The sequence below is a fragment of the Eurypyga helias genome, unplaced genomic scaffold (assembly GCF_000690775.1).
Source record: "Eurypyga helias isolate BGI_N326 unplaced genomic scaffold, ASM69077v1 scaffold6910, whole genome shotgun sequence".
Taxonomy (NCBI): domain Eukaryota; kingdom Metazoa; phylum Chordata; class Aves; order Eurypygiformes; family Eurypygidae; genus Eurypyga; species Eurypyga helias.
The window spans coordinates 11190-30854 of NW_010223693.1; the positions used below are offsets into that span (position 1 = coordinate 11190).

The 19665-nt window shown below is 49.9% G+C and overlaps 1 protein-coding gene across 1 annotated transcript; it reads right to left on the bottom strand.

Moving 5' to 3' along the window:
• Positions 1-719: 719 nt before the first annotated feature.
• MICALL2 (MICAL-like 2) lies at positions 720-17406 on the bottom strand (the record flags this gene model as incomplete). The annotated part of the gene is made up of 16 exons (XM_010148442.1): positions 720-811; positions 903-949; positions 1901-2015; positions 2328-2401; positions 2766-2856; positions 3447-3570; positions 4072-4127; positions 6903-7049; positions 7558-7673; positions 7990-8062; positions 8891-9066; positions 9276-9947; positions 10319-10440; positions 11116-11276; positions 13642-13783; positions 17358-17406. Coding segments are annotated over 16 exons (2257 nt in total), but the record flags the coding sequence as incomplete, so codon positions are not given.
• Positions 17407-19665: the final 2259 nt, after the last annotated feature.

Here is a 19665-nt window from a genome sequence, read left to right on the forward strand (position 1 = left end):
TGTGCAGCCAGAGAAATGAGGAGGCTACAAATCTCCCCCACAGAGGGAATGAAGCAGTGAGCAACCCTCATTGCTTTGAGAAACCAGCTTACAGCACCTCACAAAAGGAGATCTGGAAACAGCTCTATTCTGAAACCCCTCTGGGTCTAGGACATCCCACCCCACAGACAGGGAGGTGGTTCTGCCCTCTGCCTGCCCTGGCTGCAGGGCCTGCAGCCCCCAATCTCTGGTACCTTATAGCACCTCCCTCTCTGTGTCTCTGGTCCTGGCCAAAGAGCCACAGCAAACACAGAGGAGGGAGGGAGAGCAGACTTCCCAAAGACCAGTGCAGCACCCTTGGCACAGCCCCGGCTGGCACGTGTGGGGCACCGTGGGGTGATATGCAGTGCCATGCTCCCGCATTTGGGACTGTAATGACCGGTGCTGTGGATGGGCAAATTGAACTCTGCCCTCCTGAGCTGTCAACAAGGCTGAAGCCAGCTCTTGAGCTAGATCCAAAGAAGCAAAACAGTCTTAAAAGTCCATCATCTGGGAAAGGTGTCCTTGGTCCCCATGCCAAAGCCAGAAGGGATTCACTCTGTCCTTCTGGTCCGCAAACCTGCAGTTTCCATGTCAGAGTAGCCTCATCACAGTCCTGCACAACTCCAGGAAAGCAGCAGTGAGGAAGAACCATCCCTCTGACATCCCTCTCTGGGTCAATGGGCAGGGGAACATCACTCCTATGTGTTACTCTTATTTTTCTGCTTCCATATTTTAGACAAGCGGAACTTGTTCTTCTTCTTCTCCGGCTCCTGGCTCTCAAGAGATCCATCTGCAGGAGAGGGAGCAGACACTGAGCAGGTTGACACTCACACCCTCAGTGCAACCCAGTGCTGCTCCGTAAGAGTAGAAAGGGCCCTTACCCAACCTCTGGATCATGTCTGCCAACATCTGGTCCTCCTCTTGCTCTCTGTAATGGAACAGCACGGCATTAGAAAACTGCTGTGTTTCCTCACAAGGTGGCAGACACCGAAAACCAAGCAAAGACTGTTATTTCCCCAGTCAGAAATGACCGACCTCCGTAGCACACATTGAGAAGGGTGCAGGAGAAAAACATAAAAGTTAGAGGTGTCCTAGACATTAGCAAATTGTAACCGATTTCCTTGAAAGCAAGGGCCTGTGTGGGGATTCCCAGCCCGTGGCAGGCCAGCACTGCAGCAGGGAGGCCCTTCCCCTTATGAATCATCTGAGCTGACTGAGCTGTGTGACACCACCCACCCCAGGAGATGAATAAAGGCTGAGACACCAGTAGCCCGGGGTGCTGCAGAGGCGCTCCTAGCATCCACGGACAAACTATTTTCCCTGGACCTGGGCAAGGCCAGAGCCTTACTAAAACCCTTAGGCTGGAGTTGGCACCCTGAGGTCATTAATGGAAGCTGCTCCCAGCAACAGGAGGCACAAATCCAGCTACTTAACACAGCAGTCTTCCTTTGAACTTGGGGAGGATCCAAGTCTCGACTACAGTTGCTCTTTCACTTGCTGCAGCAGACAAACATCCCTGGCTTCATGTTCCCAGAGTCCCCCTGCAGTTCCCGTGCTGCCTCCCACATCCTCCCCATCTCCAGCTTCTCCCTCTCTTCCCCCTGCCTTCTACATTTTCCCAGCCCTTGTCCTCAGGGCAGCATCAGCTTGGAGCGCACGGAACATGGCTGCGGTCCTGGTCTCGGTTTCTAACAGCTGCCAAGGGAGCAATGGCAGCGGCGTTTAGGACAAGATGGTTGGTGACAGGTCACCACTCACCTCTCAGAGCAGAAGTCTGGATTACAGCCATTCCTCCACCCCTACAGCCGGGGCAGCGGAAAAGGTACAATGGAAATCATCCCTGGTGTTGGCTCATCTCCCACCATCTGAGGGCCCTCACCTGAGTCTGTCCTCATCCAGGCACTCCACAATATTATTCCGATCATTGACTGTGTTCAGGTACGACTCCAGCAGCTCCTTCTCTCGTTCCTTCTCCCTGGGTGTCTTCAGTTCCTCTGCACAAGACAAGGGAAGCCCATCTCACAGCTACAGGCTGTGGCTCCTGCCTCCACCCTGCTCCAGAAGATCTCACAGGCCCAAATTTTGTTATCCGCATGCTCAGGCACACCTTACATCCCTTCAGAAAGCACAGGCAGGTTGGATGCCACAGGGAGTCTGCACCCGAGAGCACAGCCAAGAGACACCGCACTGTGAAGCTGCAGCCCCTGGCAGTGTCAGATGTGAAGCCCACCCCAGGTCTGACGTGCAGAGTGGAGGGCTGCACACAGCCAGGGGCCAGCAGGACTCTCAGTGGAGCCGGTCCTTACCTGGCTTGTTCATGATGTGTCGCAGCTCCAGCTCAATGTTCCACTGCTGTTCCTCCAGCTTCTGCTGTTTCATCCTGGAAAGAACCACAGAAGTGAGGAGTTGTGCCTCGCCACGCCCCAGGACTGGACCTGCTGTGCTAAAGCCTCATCTCGGCATTGCTAACCACCTTGGTACCGATGGGTCAAGGGAAATCTTCCTTCATCATATTTGTAAGGTTTCCCTCCCCACAGACTCATCACAGACCCTGGGTGCCCATCAGTGCTCACAGGCTCATCAGCTCATACCTCAGGATGCTGGTAGTTCTCCCTGAGATATCCTCAAGCCCTCACTCATCCCACCAACTGGCACATTATTTTCTGGGCTGCCACATTCCCTATCCTTCTGCCGCTCACAGGTGAAGCACACAAGCAGACAGGCGAATTTCTGGATATACTTACTTATACATCAGCTCCGATTCCTGCCTGAGCAGCAGCTGTTTCTCATGGATCAGTTTGAACCAATCCACCATGAGGGCATCCTCAGACTCATCTGCAAAGGAGACAAGGAAAGACTCCTTCAGAAGCTGCATCAGTTCATTCTCCCTGGCTTAAACACAGTCACTTGAGGGAGAGCCTAGGATAACTTGTATTAGCCATAGCCAACCTCAAGTGACAACAGCTCATCTTTGGTACTCCTGGGTACAAGGAAAAGGATGCAGATCACTCCCTGCAGAGTCAAGGAAGCTGCTCACAGACACTCTGCCACAGGGCACCCAGCTGACCTTCCACGTGGCCAGCCCAACTCTGCCATTCTGCACGAACTCACTAAGCCCTGCGAAACTGGAGCCAGCCATGATGGCCAGTCTGGCTTAGGATCCAAAAGCTAGATCAATAGCAGCCTTCCACTCCCAAAACTCCCTGATCTTCAGCCAAATAAACACAAGACCTTGCTCAAACACTAAGTTAGGAAACAGCCATAGGGAGTTCAAATTTCCCAGGGCTTTATCTTGTTATACCAGGTAACTGTGGCAACCTGGTGTCTCACATGCAGCATGAACTCCTAGAAATGGAGCCAAGAACGCCCAGGGGTAGGACATGAGCCTCACACCTCCCCACCGTAACACAGCTGGTCACCTTTACCTCCCTCGCAGCCACGCAGCTGCTTCTCCAGATCCACTCCTTTCAACTCCAGCTCATCCAGCTGCTTCTCGATGTCACGCACCTTCGCCTGGATTTCCTCCTCGGAGAGGTAGTCTGGGTGCAGCTAGGAAAACAAACATAGCACCAAATACAGCTCAGTGCCCTCTGACTGCCTGCTGAGGTCACAGAAGCAACAGAGATGGGATATAACACAAGGAGCCCAACTGCAGAGCCATGTCCCCAAGTGCCAAGTCAGGAGAGATGCCGAGCTGGCTGCTCATAACAAAGCAGTGGCCACTGCAGAGTTACAGTGCCGTGATACATTCACCGTGAGCAGTAACATCTACCCACACATGTCAATCCACAGACATTTTCCCTCCTTTGTTGCCGGATACATCTACCCGGACTGTGTTTGGCTCTGCCTTATTCCGCCTTCTATCATCCCCCTGCATGGGAGATAACTGGCAGTCTCTCCATCTTGTCTCTGCCTCAGAGCTTTTCACCATTTCCCTGGGAATTCAAATAAACCTCCCCAGTAAGACAAATGGATCTATCAGGCCAAGCATTCTGTCAGGATGCCCAACAACCCCAGCCTGCTTCCCTCACACCTCATTTCCAGCCATACCTTGGTTGGGGACTGGACTTCAGGGCTCTGGATGCTTTTCGGAACAGAGGGTTTAACTAGAAGGGAGAAAAAACACAAAGAACACCACAACAAACTTTAAATACTGTTGTGGTGTGGGACAGTGCCTACACCACCAGAAAGCACAACAGGTCCCTGCCACCCACCAGCGGGCACTGACAACAGGCATGCATCGGCACGCCTGACTAAGGTGAGATGTGTCCACAGGGAAGAGCACAGCCTGATTTACTCCTCGTGGCTGGACACTCAGATGCCCTGCGGTCACAGGGTGTTGCTTTCACCCCCAGGGCACAGGCAGACACCTAACTCAGGTGTGACATGGGACCTCACACCCAAGAATATTGACTTTCATGTTCATTCATTATCTTGTTAAAACTCAAAGATATTTATTGTGGCAAAAGCCACGCCTTATTAAGCTCCCAAAGGATAAAACAGAAATATTGGGTTGCAGGAAACACAAAGATAAATACACTTAAGTATATCTTAAGCAGGGTACTTAGGTATATACTTAAGAGCACCTCTAGTGCTCTTGTACAAAGAATCATCAGTAAATACTGATGAAACAAAGGTGGTCTAGGGGACCTTAGCATAGGTCTGAGGAAACTAAGGTTCAATTCCTTCCACAAAACACTTCCTAGGTGAGAAGTCCCTTAAGCCCCGCTACACAGCATTATTTAGGCCCTGGACACCTATTAAAAGCAATCCTTCAGCAACGTGTATTTGTTCCACTGTGCCTCAGCTTCCTCCGCCCAACTGTGCTGCAAGGATAACTACAGAAGAGTGTGAGGTATTCGGATACCCGAGGGGCTGGGCTGGATAATTACCACAGAGAGAGAACAGAGGCGTACGTGGATGATGTGACAGGGAAGGAAAACTCCAGTATCAAAAGATCAGGGCTGTGAGAAAGGCAGCAGCTATGCAGGCTCAGCACACACAAGGAGAAAGACAGGACAGACAGACCAGGGGAGCCTCACGAGAGTCTCTGGCAGTTGGTGTTGACTCGAAGAAGAGCTCAAGGACACCTCTCCTATTTCCCAGCCCTCTCTCTACTGAGTTTTCTAGGATGAATGCGTAAGGAGAAGATGCTGGATGCAGCCATCAGCCATGCTGTCCCTGCACTGCTGGCCTCTGTCAGGCTTACATGTCCCTCTGGATGCTGCCCTGTACACTACCCGAGACTCGCGCTTCTCTTAAAGGTTCCTCCAAGAGGGACCTGGCCTGCCACGAGCAGGCTGCTGCTACTGCCTGAGCAACACCTCCCTCTACCCGCTCTGCCCTGCGCCTCCCGCTCCTGAGCAATCGCTGCAGCACCTCCAACCAGGGCAGAAAGCTGCACCACTGCTCACGAGAAGACCAAGGTCACTGCAGGGGAACAACTAGTAAAATGACACTCTCCTGACCAGCTCCGGGGCTGATATCCTCTGATATCCCTCTCTTGACAGACACAGCATGGGTTGGCTGCTTGCCTGCAAACTGGAAGTAGGACAGTTGGCAAGAAAATCCTGAAGCCTCCTTTCTCAACAGAAAACACTACCTACACCAAAGAAAACTAAGGATCTGCAGCAATGCTCACCATCCGCAGCCCCACGCAACACACAGGATTAAGGGCAGGAATGGTAGCTGACTGTTCACAGCATCTGAGTGCTGAGGTAAAGACCTATACAGAGAAGGAACAAGTCTCTCAATCCACAGGCTGCCAAGTGACAGCAGCAAGAGAACAGCCTTTCAGATGGCAGACTCGCACACACAGAGACTGGTGGGAAAGTTGCCTATAGCGGGCACTCCCCAGCAGCAACCACTAAGCTTTAGAAAGACAGAGATAAAACCAGCCTCCCTTATCTTAACAGCTCACTTCCTGGGAAAGATGTAATGCTGAACCTTGTGGCTGTGTCTGAGGAAAAAGGAGATGGAAAGTTTTGGGAAAATGATGGCAGTGGAGGCATGCTGAACTTCTAACATAACAGAACTGGGGTTTGAATGCTTTGTAGCTGTCAGAGGTGCGGGCTAAGGACAATACTGGACTCAGCTAACAAATACTAAAGCATGAGGCCACCGAGCCGTGGGGACCCATCCTGCTTGCTCTGAGACAAACTTGAGAGTCAGGGCTGAGCCCTGCTGCTGAGTCCAAACAGATCTTCTAGTCCAAACAGACAGGACAGAGCCAGATGGGGTAAGGAAAACAGAAAACAAACAAGCTGAGCAAACAGGACAGCAGCAAACATCAGGTGAGTTGCAGGAAATTTCATCTGCATTGTGGTGGGATATGTAGGAGCAAGGACAACTGGGCAAAGGATGAGAGGTACACAATAAAGCTGTGGTTTAGCAGACAGGAGTAAGAAACTGTATTCAGGGTAGGGACAAACTGTTCGGAACTGGTCAGGACATCTTTGAAAGTACCAAGAAGCAGCAGGCTTGGCTGCTGTTACCATGGGGCCCACCAGCTGGAGCCTTGGGCTGACAGTTCACTGCATTCCTTTCATTTCCCAAAACCATTCAACTGGAATGAAACAGACACATAAACTAGATCCCAGTTCCCCAAATTAGGAGATGGTCCTCTTCATAGCCTTTACACTAAAGAATGACAGGGCAATGACCATGACAAATCCCTATTTTAATTTCTTCCCTTCCCACTGAATTCTCTGGCCTGCCTTGTTCTTGCTTAGGCCAAACTGGCTAATAATAATTAATGACACATTTTTCCCCCATAACAACATCCACAGAAAACTCAGGAACACATCTCCCATCCTGACCACTCAGGCTGTCTCCTGACAGTGCAGAAGAGAGTGCCGTTAAGCAGGCAGAAGACACCTTACATGTGGTAGAGCTTTTCTTCAACTGGTTGCTCTCTTCCTCCTTTGCAGAGCCCCTAGAGTCTTCCCAGCCTTGCTTTAAATTCTGACAGCTCATGATAAGATCTGAGCTGGGGATCAACTTCTTCTTCATGAATCCACCAGATGAAGCTGGATTAAGAAGCACAGACAGGTTTTGGGTAAGAAATTTCAACCCTCATCTCATAAAAATCCCTTTATTGCCCAGCATCTCTGGCACTCACCACCTTCATTTCTAGTCCTAGTTCTCCCTCTTGATGATAGCAAGGGATGCAAACCAAAGGCAACAGGGAGAAACCACTCTTTACAAGGCCAGAGTATGAGAGAAGGATGGAGGAGAAGAATAAAGCATTGAGACCCACCACCAAGATTTCTCATCATTACACATATATGCAGGAGAGAGTAAGCGAAATCTTGCTAGCTGTCTTGCTGATAAGGGCACCCTGTGAAGACCAAGTCCTTCTCCTTGGGGAAGGACAGCTCTCCAAATAAAGGCACCACAGGGCCAAAGCAGATGCAGAGCAAAAATCCCTGAAAACAAGGCAGAATCTCCACCAAGTTCCTTACATGTGCCTTGCAGCTCTAACGCCTGTCCGCTGCCTGACTAGCAAAATGAAGGCAAAGCTTGTATCCTTCCTACCAGAGTCCTGCTTTGCTGACGGGACAACTAATGGACTCGGTTTTGTCTCCTTCTGTGCTGGGCTCCCTGTTCCCACCTGGGAGTTATCAGCAGGTTTCTTAGAGCCACCTTGGTCTCTGCAAAGAAGAAAGACAAAGGTAGGAAACTACCCCTCTCACAGAATGGTCCACTGAAGCGTTCTGGACATCCTGGGCTGGATCTCCATCCGGCATGGCCACGCTTTTCTAATCAGAGTCCAGCAATTTGAAATAAGCTTTCCCCCCCAGAAATGAAAGCCTTTGCCTCTTCCATCAAACTGTTGGAAGCAGAAGCATTAAAACACAGGTGGTCTTCCCTCTCACATGCACACAGACCTGCAGCAGCAAACACAGCCGCAGACACGGACTTCCCCATTCACTTGTCACAGACACCCACTGGCTCCAAGACACTCACTTGCTGGTTACAGGCTTCAACCGAGATCTCCACTCTGCTGGGCTCTCAGACTTGTCTTCAACATCTGCACTCCCTAAAGGAAAGGACATAGCAAGGTAATATCAGGTCCAATATAAAGAAACAAGTCAGATTTGTGTCTCAGGAGGATCTTAGGAGATAAGCTGTGCACTGGGGAAGATACTACGACGTTACTGTGCAAACCAGCACCAGTTCAACAAGTTTAACATGGGCAGATTCACATACAATAGGTAGTAAGTAACCTTCGTGGTATTTTGCCTCTTTTGGCTCAAATGCTTTACACCCTACACAGCTACAGAAATACAGCCACAGTATAAAGGAACAGGCATGTTTGACAGCAATATAACAAACAGCTTAGATCTCACAGACCAAGGGATGGGGCAGGAAGGGGCAGGGAAACAAAACACCCACAGGCTCACAGCAAACTGCAGATGAAAAAGGCCGTCTGGAAGTGGTAGAGACACTAGGTACCCGCAGAACATCATCCCTCAGCCCACTGCTCAGTCAGCACAGTGGAAGCTTGGTTCAAACCAGACAAAGAAGCTGGCTGAGCCCCAGCTGCAATCACAAAATCATCCTGAAGTTCTGGCAAGGTCTCTCATCTGGGAAAGTCTACCTAAGCCTCTGAAATCCACCATGATCCCAACATTTGATGACAGCTAATACAACTTCAAATACCTGGAGATCCTCAGAGAATAAAAACTCACCATGCTAGAGGGAGAAACTGCACAGGGATAAATGGAGGTGTGTGAGCCCCAGAATTCAGAAAACCCTTATGTGGTGGTACAGACAGAAAGTATAGGAGTCACTGATACATTCATTGTACTGGTCCAAGAGAAAGACATCAAGTTGGCAGAGCTGTATGTGAGTCAGTCATCCTCACCTTTCATGCCCTTGAACTCTGGCTTGTGCACAAAATCAACAGGTTTGCTGGCAGCCTGGCTCTTGGGCAGAGGGTCTGTGGTCTTTTCCTGTTTCAGTGCTGTGTACCCTGTTTTGCTAGACTGTGCTTTTAGAGCTGGACTTTGCCACTGAGAACTGGTGGAAGAAAACTTGCCACTGCAAAAAAGAACAACCTAGTGAGTCTTTTTGAAAGGACAGACCATTTTATTGGCTTCTGTTCCAAAGAGGAACAGAGTGAGTCCCTCTACATGTCTTTAAATCTCAGCCACAAAAACAGCAAGGGGAAAAGGAAGAAAGATGCAGGGACTTCACGTTATCCCAAGGATCGTCTTGGGAGTAAAAAGGGATAGAGAAATAGGACTTACCTGCTGGATGCTGAGAAGCCAGTAGAATTGAGTCCTCCTGGCCTGTTTGGAGAGGTTTTTGATCCAGCCAGAGCTTGTATAATATTGTTACGTGCCTGATCCTTCTCAGCACTCACTGGACTGACCTCAGTAGTGGTCCTGGCAGGGGCGGTTTTACCAGGGCCATGAGAAGAAAGGACTTGTTTTCTAGTGTCAGAGGTTTTATTGCCAGTGGACTCTACAGACTGAAAAAAATTTTCTCGGGCTTGCTGTGTTTTTGTTGCAGAGGATGTCCCAAGAGGCCTTGATGGGGTACCTTCACGGTGATCTGTTTTATTTCCCAACGGGGTACTTCTGCAGTCACCTGATTTATTTACAGCTGGAGAGGACCATGGAGTATTTACACTTTTGAAGCCAGAGCTTCCAGAAAATGAAACAGATGGCTTGGTTGAATTAGCAAGGCCTTCCTGGCTGGGTTTCTTCAACACCTGCTCTGGTTTCTTGGGTTCTGCTGCTTTCTGGAATGCCCTGGCAGCAAGAGGGGCTGGGGTACTCTCAGGTTTGTTCCTGGTGCTGTGGAGACCAGAGATCTGGATGTTGTCTGGCTGCTGGTGGCTGGTACAGATGAACGTACCGGGCTCAGGCCCAGCTTTGTAGCTTCCAGGAAGAAGCACGTTCCAACACTGTCTGCACCTGTGGATACAAAAGTCTCAGAAAACATCCTCCAGAGGACTGGGAGGCCATTGACACACAGCTGAGAGCGTAGGCACAATTCCACTGTCAGCACAGGGAGGGCGAAGGTACCACACTGGCTGTGAGCAGACCCCATGTGCACATTCCTCAGGCACCAAAACAGGAGCTGCTGATAGCACAGCCTGAAGTAGGGAAGGTGTGGATAAAAACAGACCTGTGCAAAGAATTTCCCCTATGCACATGTCAAGAGCAGGCCCGGGTTGCCTCCACTCTGAAAAAAGAGTCTCACACCACTCTCCCTCCAGTCCCAAAGGAACCAGGCTGCCTCTCTGCGATCCACAGACCTGTGCCCCCACTTTGAAAAGCTGTACCTGAAGCAGTTCCTGTGATAGAGTTTCCCATCGACCAAGTAGCGCTGCACCAGGTGTACATGGTTCCCGCAGATCCCACAGCTGCTGCTAGGGATATTCCCACTCTCTGCCAGGACACCTTTCTGTGGGGAGAAGCAGTGGATCAGCAGGCAGTACCGTGGCTCTGCTTACAGCTATGAATCTCCCAGGTGGGCAGACATTCAACATGCACAGCCAGTTGGTTAGGATACAGAAGTGATATCCAGGAAATCCTTGCTCCCACTAACTCCTTGTTCATACGTGTGGAACAGCTATCAGGAAGACAGAGTAAGGGGAACTTATTCCCACAAAGTCAGAGGACCAGGGTATTTTGTCTGCCTGTGGAAAACTGGAGTGCAAAGGTGTATGATTTGAGTTAGCTGGGAAAGGTCCGTACCCTGGTGAGAGAGAAGCTTCCCTTCTTCTACCCTGTTTTTGTCCCTACTCTGCTTTGAAACTGTTTGCAGGTATTTAATCCATGTTTTCTAGCAAAAACAATACATTCTGTTAAAAATGCCCATCCCCAAGATCTAAGAACAGCACAACCATGTCCTAAGACACCCGTGTCCTATTCACCACTAGATAAATCCCAGCTGACTTTCCAATTACTCCCACTTGAATCTGTTCAGTAACCAGACCTCTGGATTAAATCCCCCACAGTGAGCAGAAAATTTAGAGACTGAGTCCTTACTACTATGGGAGCTGTGAACCAGCACACTAGTCTCTAGGTCGCTGAACAGATTTAAGTTTTAAAGCATGCCTCAAAATACATTTCTTACCGTGGTGACTGGGGAGGCTTCTTTTGCCTTAGCTCTGGCTGGTGGGTGAGCAGGAGGCAGTTTAGGTGGCACTGGCTTAGGAGGCTCTGAAACAGCTTTCTTTCCAAGAGGCTGCTCCTGAGGTTCAGAGGAAGGACGCTTGATTCCAGCCATGCCTCCAACTGGAGGAAAGGGAAGATTTTAAGGGAACATAAGGAAAACCCAGGGGTTTATGAGTGAGTTACAAGTTAAGAAGATCCAGAGGTGCCTAATGGATAACATGCAAACCACACAAGACGACACAGGCTTCCTTCACAGGCAGTTTGGTGGAGTGAGGGGCAAGGGGCAACAAGTGAATTTTACCAATATTTTTTCTTCTCAGGGAATTCCACAGAGGGGAATGAAAAAGTGGAAATATACAAGCCACCATCCCTCAGTGGTGTGAGCAAGACCTGGGTTTGTACCTGGCCCGCAGTTTGGATGGAACTGATCACCTCTGAAACAGGCACTGCTGTTAGGTATTACAGCTAAAGAACTGGAGCACGGAAGGTTTGCTTTGTTCAGGTCGCTGTGCTCCAGACTTCCTACACACCCTGAACCTCTACTGCTGTGGGTGTCCACCCCACATCCCAGCTGGGACTCTCATGGAGCAAATGGGCTTGTTGAATGCAGAAATGACCACTGAAAATGAGTAATTCTACCACAAAGACCTGGAGGTGCCATGGTGGTGCTGATGTGGAAACCGAGACTTGCCATAAGAAGCCTGCAAATTCCCAATCCTCTTTTCTTTGTAGATGAAAGAGAAACCCTCTAAATTCACAAATGAAAATACAAGAATCTCCAACACTCTTCAGTCAAGCAAGGAATGATGCCACAAGCCCAGGAAGTGCAGGAGACTTTGCTGGGAAATGAGGCTTCATGCAGTTTTTACAGAAAAGACCCCTCATCTGTCTCACAGGGATGTTATTTTTGCGCTACTTCCTATTCTGAATGCGATGGCTCTTTATTCCTTGTGGGATGTTCGAGCCACAGCTTCACTTTAAGAGCAACCAATTAAATGACCACCCATCTGAAAAGAGATTATACCCTTCTCAGTAAATACAGAGGGAGTCCGGGCAGGGAGCAGAGAGGAAGCCCAGTTCCCAGGCATCTTCTCTCCAGAGAGCTAGCTACCCAAATAAACACCCAGGGCTCTTACCACAGTGACCAGTGGGCTGGTGAGAGCTGACCCAGCAAATGGTTTTGATTCAGCCTGCCCCCTCACTTCCCACTTGTGCCACTTCTCGAGTTCCCAAAGCCCAGCTCTACTCTGGTGTAAACGCCTGACCCAAATAAAATTCTGGCTGCTGGCCCTCTCTGCTTATTTCATGGTCCTGCCGAAGCCCATTCGAAGGGCACGACTGCGGTATTAGGAGTCTGCTTGGTGTCAGAGAGCACATTCCTGGCTGGGCTCATTTTAAGACATGCACATTCACCCCAGCAACAAAAAAAAATTTGTGGGACACTAGAGAGTATAAAAATGTGCCGTGCTTGATGACGTGGTAGGAAAGATGCTGTGGGGGAGGGGGTAAAGACCCCAAACTGACCCAGATTCCCACCACTTGGCACAAACACGATGGAATTTGACTTCAATCAGAATGGTTTTAAAACAAGAAATATAAAATGAAGAGGGGGGAGGGAAGAGCTTGTGGAGGGAGAGAAAAAGAGCACATAAATGCGTAAAGAGGCAGAGAAGGGGGAAGAGTTTACATTTTAAAGGCAGCTCTAAGAGTGAATTGTGCTCTCTTTCCAAGATGTAGGACATTTTCAATACATATCTGTCTTCATCTAGATTCACCTTAACCAGTTAAGTCATCATGTCCCACTTTATAAAGCTTCCTCTGGAGGAACCTGTGAAATTGGTTTATTGTATTATTTCATTTTGCGTGAGCTTAAAGCCAAATATAAACCAAGTCTATAATAATGTTCCTAGGAGCCCAGATAAACTCTCCAGTATGTGAATATAATATCTTGGCAGCTCTGTGGCCTGTTTTATGTTTGAAAGAATTGCTATCACAATTACGCCAGTTAAGGGGGTCCTTTTCTTCTACTTCCTTCTATCAGCACTGCTGTGCTGTACAAGCCCTCCGACCGACGCTGCGCCACTGGCACAGCCTCACAGACGAGCTCAGCCTCATTAGGCTCCGTGTTCCCACCAGCCCTCCGGTGTGGCAAAGACTGGAGCAGGGATAGAGGTGCTCAGGAAAGGAAAGCTGAGGTGGAGACCTTCAGTGCTCCTGTCTGGCTGGACTGTAAGAAAATTTTAGATTGCATTTTGAATTTTAAAGGCACTAGTTTTAAAGACAAGGCATGGCCCTGTGCCCTTCCAAAAACACTGGTGCTACTGTACGCCAGTGTACAAATAGCTCAGATCCCCCACGGAAATAGTTTCGGTACCAAAAGGTCTCTGTGCAGCCTATTTTGCTTTTCCAAGCTTGTTAGGAGACAAAGGAAACCACAAAATTAAGTCCCAATCCTTCCCACCCCTCCAGGGATTATGGTACTTACTAGGAGACCGTCCATGAAAGTAGTTATAATACTGGGAAACATAGGTGAGGATGCTCAGCCTGTCTGGTACCTTCAGAGCAACCATATCCTCTGCATCCAGCAAGGCTGGGATCCCTAGCTCCTCCTCTGCTACTCGAAATGCCTAGAGAAGGAAGGAAGAAAAAAGAAAAGGTCTTGTCCAGCCCAGGCAGCAGAGCTGCTCCTCATCAGAAGTAAGAAACTCCACTGCAAACAGCCTCACTTGAACAATAACTCTACTGGGGAACAGCTGCACCAGTTTAACTCCTACATCATACGGCCGTTACAGGAACCAACGGAGTCATGGCTTCCAGCCACCACGTTGAGAAATTCAGGCAGGAAGCCAAAAATCTGGCCTGGCAAGCTGGCCATAGCTCACTGCACAGGAACTCACCTGGGCTTCCCCTGCTCTTCCTCCAGCCTGCCGCTATCTGGATATGCACAGCTGCAGAGAGCGAGGCCTGGCAGAAGGGGATGTGTCAGTCCAGGCTGGCAGCCTTGCTTCCAGGCTTCCAGCCCAACCTGGAGCGTTCCCCAATTAACGGTGCACTGGTAGGCGTTTGCAGGCAGCCTTCTACCTCCGAGTGCTGGGCAAACGTTAATGCTTCCTGCCTACTACAACCTGCTCTTCCCCATCTGAAAAAGGGGAAATCTTGGGCTGCAGGAAGGAGTGCTCTCTCCCAGACTAGCGATGGGGAAGAGAGGAATAATGCAGAAGAATTCCTGATACCTGGCTCCCTTCCAGCTTAACCATTTTCATGCTGCCTAACATGTATTTGGGGCAAATATTCCTCTCTGTAGTCCCCTCTGCTTTGACACCGCAGGATCAAAGTCAGGTGAAGGAGGGAAAAGGTATTTTCTTCTGCCTCTGAACAAGAGTCTTTACTAGAGGACAAAACAAATGCAACATCCATAAAACAACTTTTCCCTTGCTCAACTCAGTGTAGGGCTTTTACTAGGGACTTTCTCCAGCCTTCTTCCTTCCTGGTTTATAGGAAAAAAAATCCCTTCCCTCCTCCTTTGAAGCATCCTTTTTGAAATGCCAGCACAGCAAAGGAAAACAGCACTTGCAGGAGCAGAAAACCAAGGAAGGCTACTGCTGACCCCTACAGTGAAAGTGTTAAAGGAAGACTTGAACATATTAAAACCCTCCACATCTGACCTCTGGCACAGACACACACGCCAACTATTGGTGTACAAGCCAACTATTCCTGCTTAGAAGAAACAAACAGCCATTATTATTTGGCAAGATAATTACCATTTTTTTCCATTGGGTATCCCAGCAAAAATGTAACTGCGGACACTAAGCACGCTTTCAGCGGGTTACCTCCAGCCACGTCATCCCGGCTGCCAGCTCAGCCTGGCACCCGCCTGTCTCGTAACCTGGTACTTAATATATTCTTTGGAGCGTTCCCCATTACCCTGGCTGAATAACTGGTCTGACCAGTGTAGTTTACTTGCTGGACATTCCCAGTGTGCAGCCTAGCGGGAACGCAGGCCATGCCACCTCCTGCCAGAGAGTGCCTTAGGTGAGACCAGTGCAACAGGCACAGAACAACTGCAAGGGGCTGCCCCACACAAAGAGGAGGATGCTCTATACACACAACTGGTTTGGCCAGAATCAGGTGAGCAATGTGGAGAGCAGCACTAGGGTGTAGTGTCCCCTGTGCCTACGGCACCCTCGTGTTCCTAAGAACTGCTCTTGCCTCAGGAGCCAGCAAAATCACCACCTTACATGGCCCAGTGGCTCCTCTCCTCCACCTGCCTGCACAGGCTGGCCTTTAAAGAAGCAGCACATTATTTCTGCATAACATTTGTCATCAGTGCAGCTCCAAGTGCTTTATAAAGGAGGCAAATGCCTCTGCTCCCATTCTGCACAGAGGAGGCAAAGTGATACACTCAAGGCCATCTGAGCCAGCCAGGCACAGCTCTGCTCTGACACAGACTACTGCTGTGCCAGCTACACCACACCACCGTGCATCAGCACTGAAAGAACTGAATCCAAGGCCTCTAGAAACCTTTATTTGCTTTACGTATTTTTGAAATGTTTAGCAAAAAAATGCCACCAACTACTACTTTTCTATTTGAGAAGCGACACATTCTTCCTTGGCAGAAGACCTTATATGACAAATTGCAGGCCGGACACGGTTTTTTTAGTTGAATAATACAGCCCCTGAAAAGAAGTTATTGAATAGTGAGGCATCAAGGAGGGTCTGAACAATAGCTGAGGAACAGACCCACTAGTGTCCCAAGGGCAGCCAGAGGAAGAAAGCATAGGAGCTAGGGTGGAGAGCAGTCCAAGGGGAGAGGTCAGCCCAGGAGCTCAGAGGGGGATGGAGGGGGTCAACCCCACTCAATGCAGAACCAAGGTAGCAGGATACCAGCAGTGAAAGGACAGCACAGACAAGTCATCCTACAGCAGGTGGAAAAAGGAAGAGAGAGCAAAATAAAGGACATAAACTAAGAAATGGAGGGGGGGGCGGGAAACACAGGCTGCAACAAAGGAAAGGAACAGCTCTTCTTTTAAGAGGCACAAAGCAGCTTTTCATTACTAGAAGCAGTGGAGGCGGCTCACACAGTTCATTTCCCAGAGGCCAGCAAAGATGCCAGCAGAGCGGACACCATCCGCCCGGCTGGGGAAGGAGCAGCACTCGGGGCTCCGCAGCACCCTGGCTGGGGTGAATGGCCACGGCGAAGGGGCCCCGACGCCTGCCAAACACCAAACCTCAAGGGCAAAGACACCCAGTCCCAATCTCACCTAAAGAAGGGTTGAACACCCAGGGTTGAACCCCAGGGAGTGTGAATAACTGCTCACATACTGCAGCCCCAGCCTGGGGAGAGGGGGTCTGTTCAGGTACTGCGAACATGGCCGGGGCCAAAGGGGAGTGGAAGCTAAGGAGCGTGGGGAGGCGAGTTTAGCTCTCCCAGAGGCAAGGAGCACCTCAGACAGCTCACGGTGTCAGAGGATGTCATTCCTCCAGTCCAGACAAGAGTAAGCTGCTGTGGTTCGTTTGCATCCCGAACCCCTGCCAAGCAGCCATGAAGCTGTGGGGAGTGATGCCAAGAGGAAAACAAAGCATTTTTATCCACTGCTTCTCTCTTTGAGAGGGAAGAAAAAAGTCCATCCTTGGAGCACTAAGACCATGCTTGAATCCAGTGCAGGAGAGGGTTGGCCTGTCCAACTTCCACTTTCTTTGTGGAGAAAACAAGAGAAACTCAAATCCCATCCTGGAGTGAAGTGTCACAGGCAGGATAAGGTTTTAGGACATCTCCACCTTCCAGCAGTCTTCATTGCCTGCACTGGGAACAAGCAGAAGTGGGGGGAGACTCCCTGTACTCATCCTCTGACATCAGCTACCTCCTAGGTCCTGCTCCATCCCTTAGGAGCATCACGCACTCAACATGTCCAAGTTTTGACCTCCAGCATCTCTGTCCACGTGCCTGCTGCCACAGGACACACTGGACACAGACATCACTGTGCAGCCAGCAAAGAAGCACGAGCAGTCTGTGTGTGTTTTTAAGCAGCCAGCAAGCCTGGATGCTGCCGTTCAAATCAGGTTGGACGCATGCAGAATAAGGCAAAGGATTTGACTACAGCACACTCAGCATATCACATCTGCAGGGTTTCTGTCACTACACCACATAAGCACAAGGTGCAGAGTCATAGACTAGACCAGAAGTAAAAAATCGTTACTTACCAACTTGTTGTTCTCGTACACATTTTCTTTGCTGAGGGAGTTGAAGTTTCTGAAATACAGAAAGAAGAGAAAAATCTCAGGTTGGTGATGTAAAGTAAGCTGCCTCACTTCCAGCTTCTCGAATCTCTCTGAGCCTCACTGGTTCGGGGGACAGAGCACCTCCTCCCACTCTGCCTTCTCAGAGAAGTTCCAGAGGGAGCAGAGTGGCAGATCCCATCCAACACAGTCAAGGACCTGCGTACATCCCAGGACAGAGACATGCAGGAGACCCAGCAGGCACAGCCATCTGCCCTCCGGCAGCACAACACATTTTTGGCACATCTACCCTCGCAGGGCTGACTCCCAAAGCCTCCCGTGGACAGGACCTGCTGATGCCAAAACAACCCATGCAGATTCAGGCGGTGTGCTGAGACAGCCAGGAGAAGTCTCTAACTCATGGCCTGGATTTTTTCCCCCCCAAAAAGCCTTGCTCCTCTCCCACCTCAAAAAGATACACCAATGCCTGCCAGCCAGATCTGCAACACCCTCCCTGGAAGTACTTTCCAAACAGTTACATCCATGCTCTTCTCCCGCCTTGCAAGTTGTCTCCGCACACGGACCTCAGCTCCAAGGAGGTGTGGATGCCTCAGATGCTGCGTGCATCGCCTGCTTCTCCGATGCACTCATATCTCCAGATCTCAGAAGCTGCTGGTACCACCAGCATGCAAATTCTGGTTTCAAATACTCCTTTCGACTCTGGCAGAGCTCCACAAAACCAGCACCAGGAATCTGCTTGGGAAATACCTCTGCCCACAACACAATACTGCGGCTGACAACACGGAAGTTGCCCGTAGGAGTTTATTCTCCTTTCCCTAGAGCTGTCCCCTTTGATTTGTAATCATAACCAATAACTGAAAAGGAAGAGACAATTACTGTCTGCAGTTACAAGCCAAAGTCAACAATCCTCTTTCCTTTCTGGTATCCCTGGACATTGCCTCCCTCTTCTGCTCTCCCCCTCTCTGCTCCAGCCCAGACACCACCGCCCTCTGCACTGCCTGGAGCTCAGAGACCTGGCGGGACAGGCGAGAGAGCACAGGGGAGAGGGCGTTTGCGCTACTGGAAGTAAAGCCACAACACAGCGTGCTTTCTCCACCACAGCAGAGGGTGACAATGTTAAGAAACATCCACCGTCAGCTTTGTTTTAAACCGACTGTCATTTGCTAAACTGGGCATACAAGCCAACGGTTGGCTGGCAGGCCGTCTCGCCAACACGGCTTCCTCCTGCCCAGGCAAGCGGGCAGGGTCAACTCCTTTCTGATAACCCAGTTTCACTTCGCAGTCCTTGTACCTTCTGGCACAGAGCTAAGCACAAGGCTGATATCAGAGGGGAAATTCTCACTGATAAACAGAAAAGGTTCCAGCACCAGTTCTGCATTTTTGTACATAGCACCTTCATAACGGATGTGGACCTGCCCTTGCTAGCCAGTCCCTCACCTCAGAGGAGCCAGGATAACCGTGTGACAGCCAGGGTGACGCTGGCTCGCAGCGACCTATTCATGAGACAAACACATGATCTGTATCGCAGCAGGGGAACTTTTTCCATGACTTGTAACAGCGAGGAGCCAGCCAGGTCCTTTATCTACTCAGTACAGAAAGTGGAGCATTACATAATAAATAAGAGAGGCGCCTTCAAACAGGTTTGTCCATCGTGCCGCAGCCTACGCCTCCTCCCTGCTTCCCGCATCTGGCATTGCTGTGTGGGATAAGGAGAAGGAACAACAGGTAAGACCCAAAGGTCAAACTCCCCCAAGAAGCACGTGAAAACAAGGCACATCCCACCTCTAAATCATATACTCTTCCCTGTGCAAAATCAAAGGGACTTGCAGAGATTTTTCTTCAAGCAATGCTCCTGCCCAGAGATTTTCCTTCCCGGAGACAATGGATTAAAAAGAGCAACAAGAGTAATCACAAGTCAAAAAGGTTTCAGTGAAACAATAGCTACAATCATCCTGTATTGTGTTAGGCAAGAAATCAGCTTTTTTTAAGAGCCAGCTGAAGGAGGTGATTGCAGCTCTCTGCCTCACTCCCCGTTCTGCTCCCAAACAAAGCCTCTGCAGCAGGGACATCCTGAATGCAGGAAAACACCTGCAAGAGCAAAGGGGAGCTCCAGCTTCCTTGGTCATTCTGACATGTGTCATAACATACCGGAGTTACCTGCTTACTGTCGGTCAGTGCCTTTTGCTCCCACGCGGAATGCTGTTTGCTACGTGGCGTGTTTACTACGGAGCGCGTGTGCAGCTTTCCCACCGTGTAGCATGGAACAGAGACC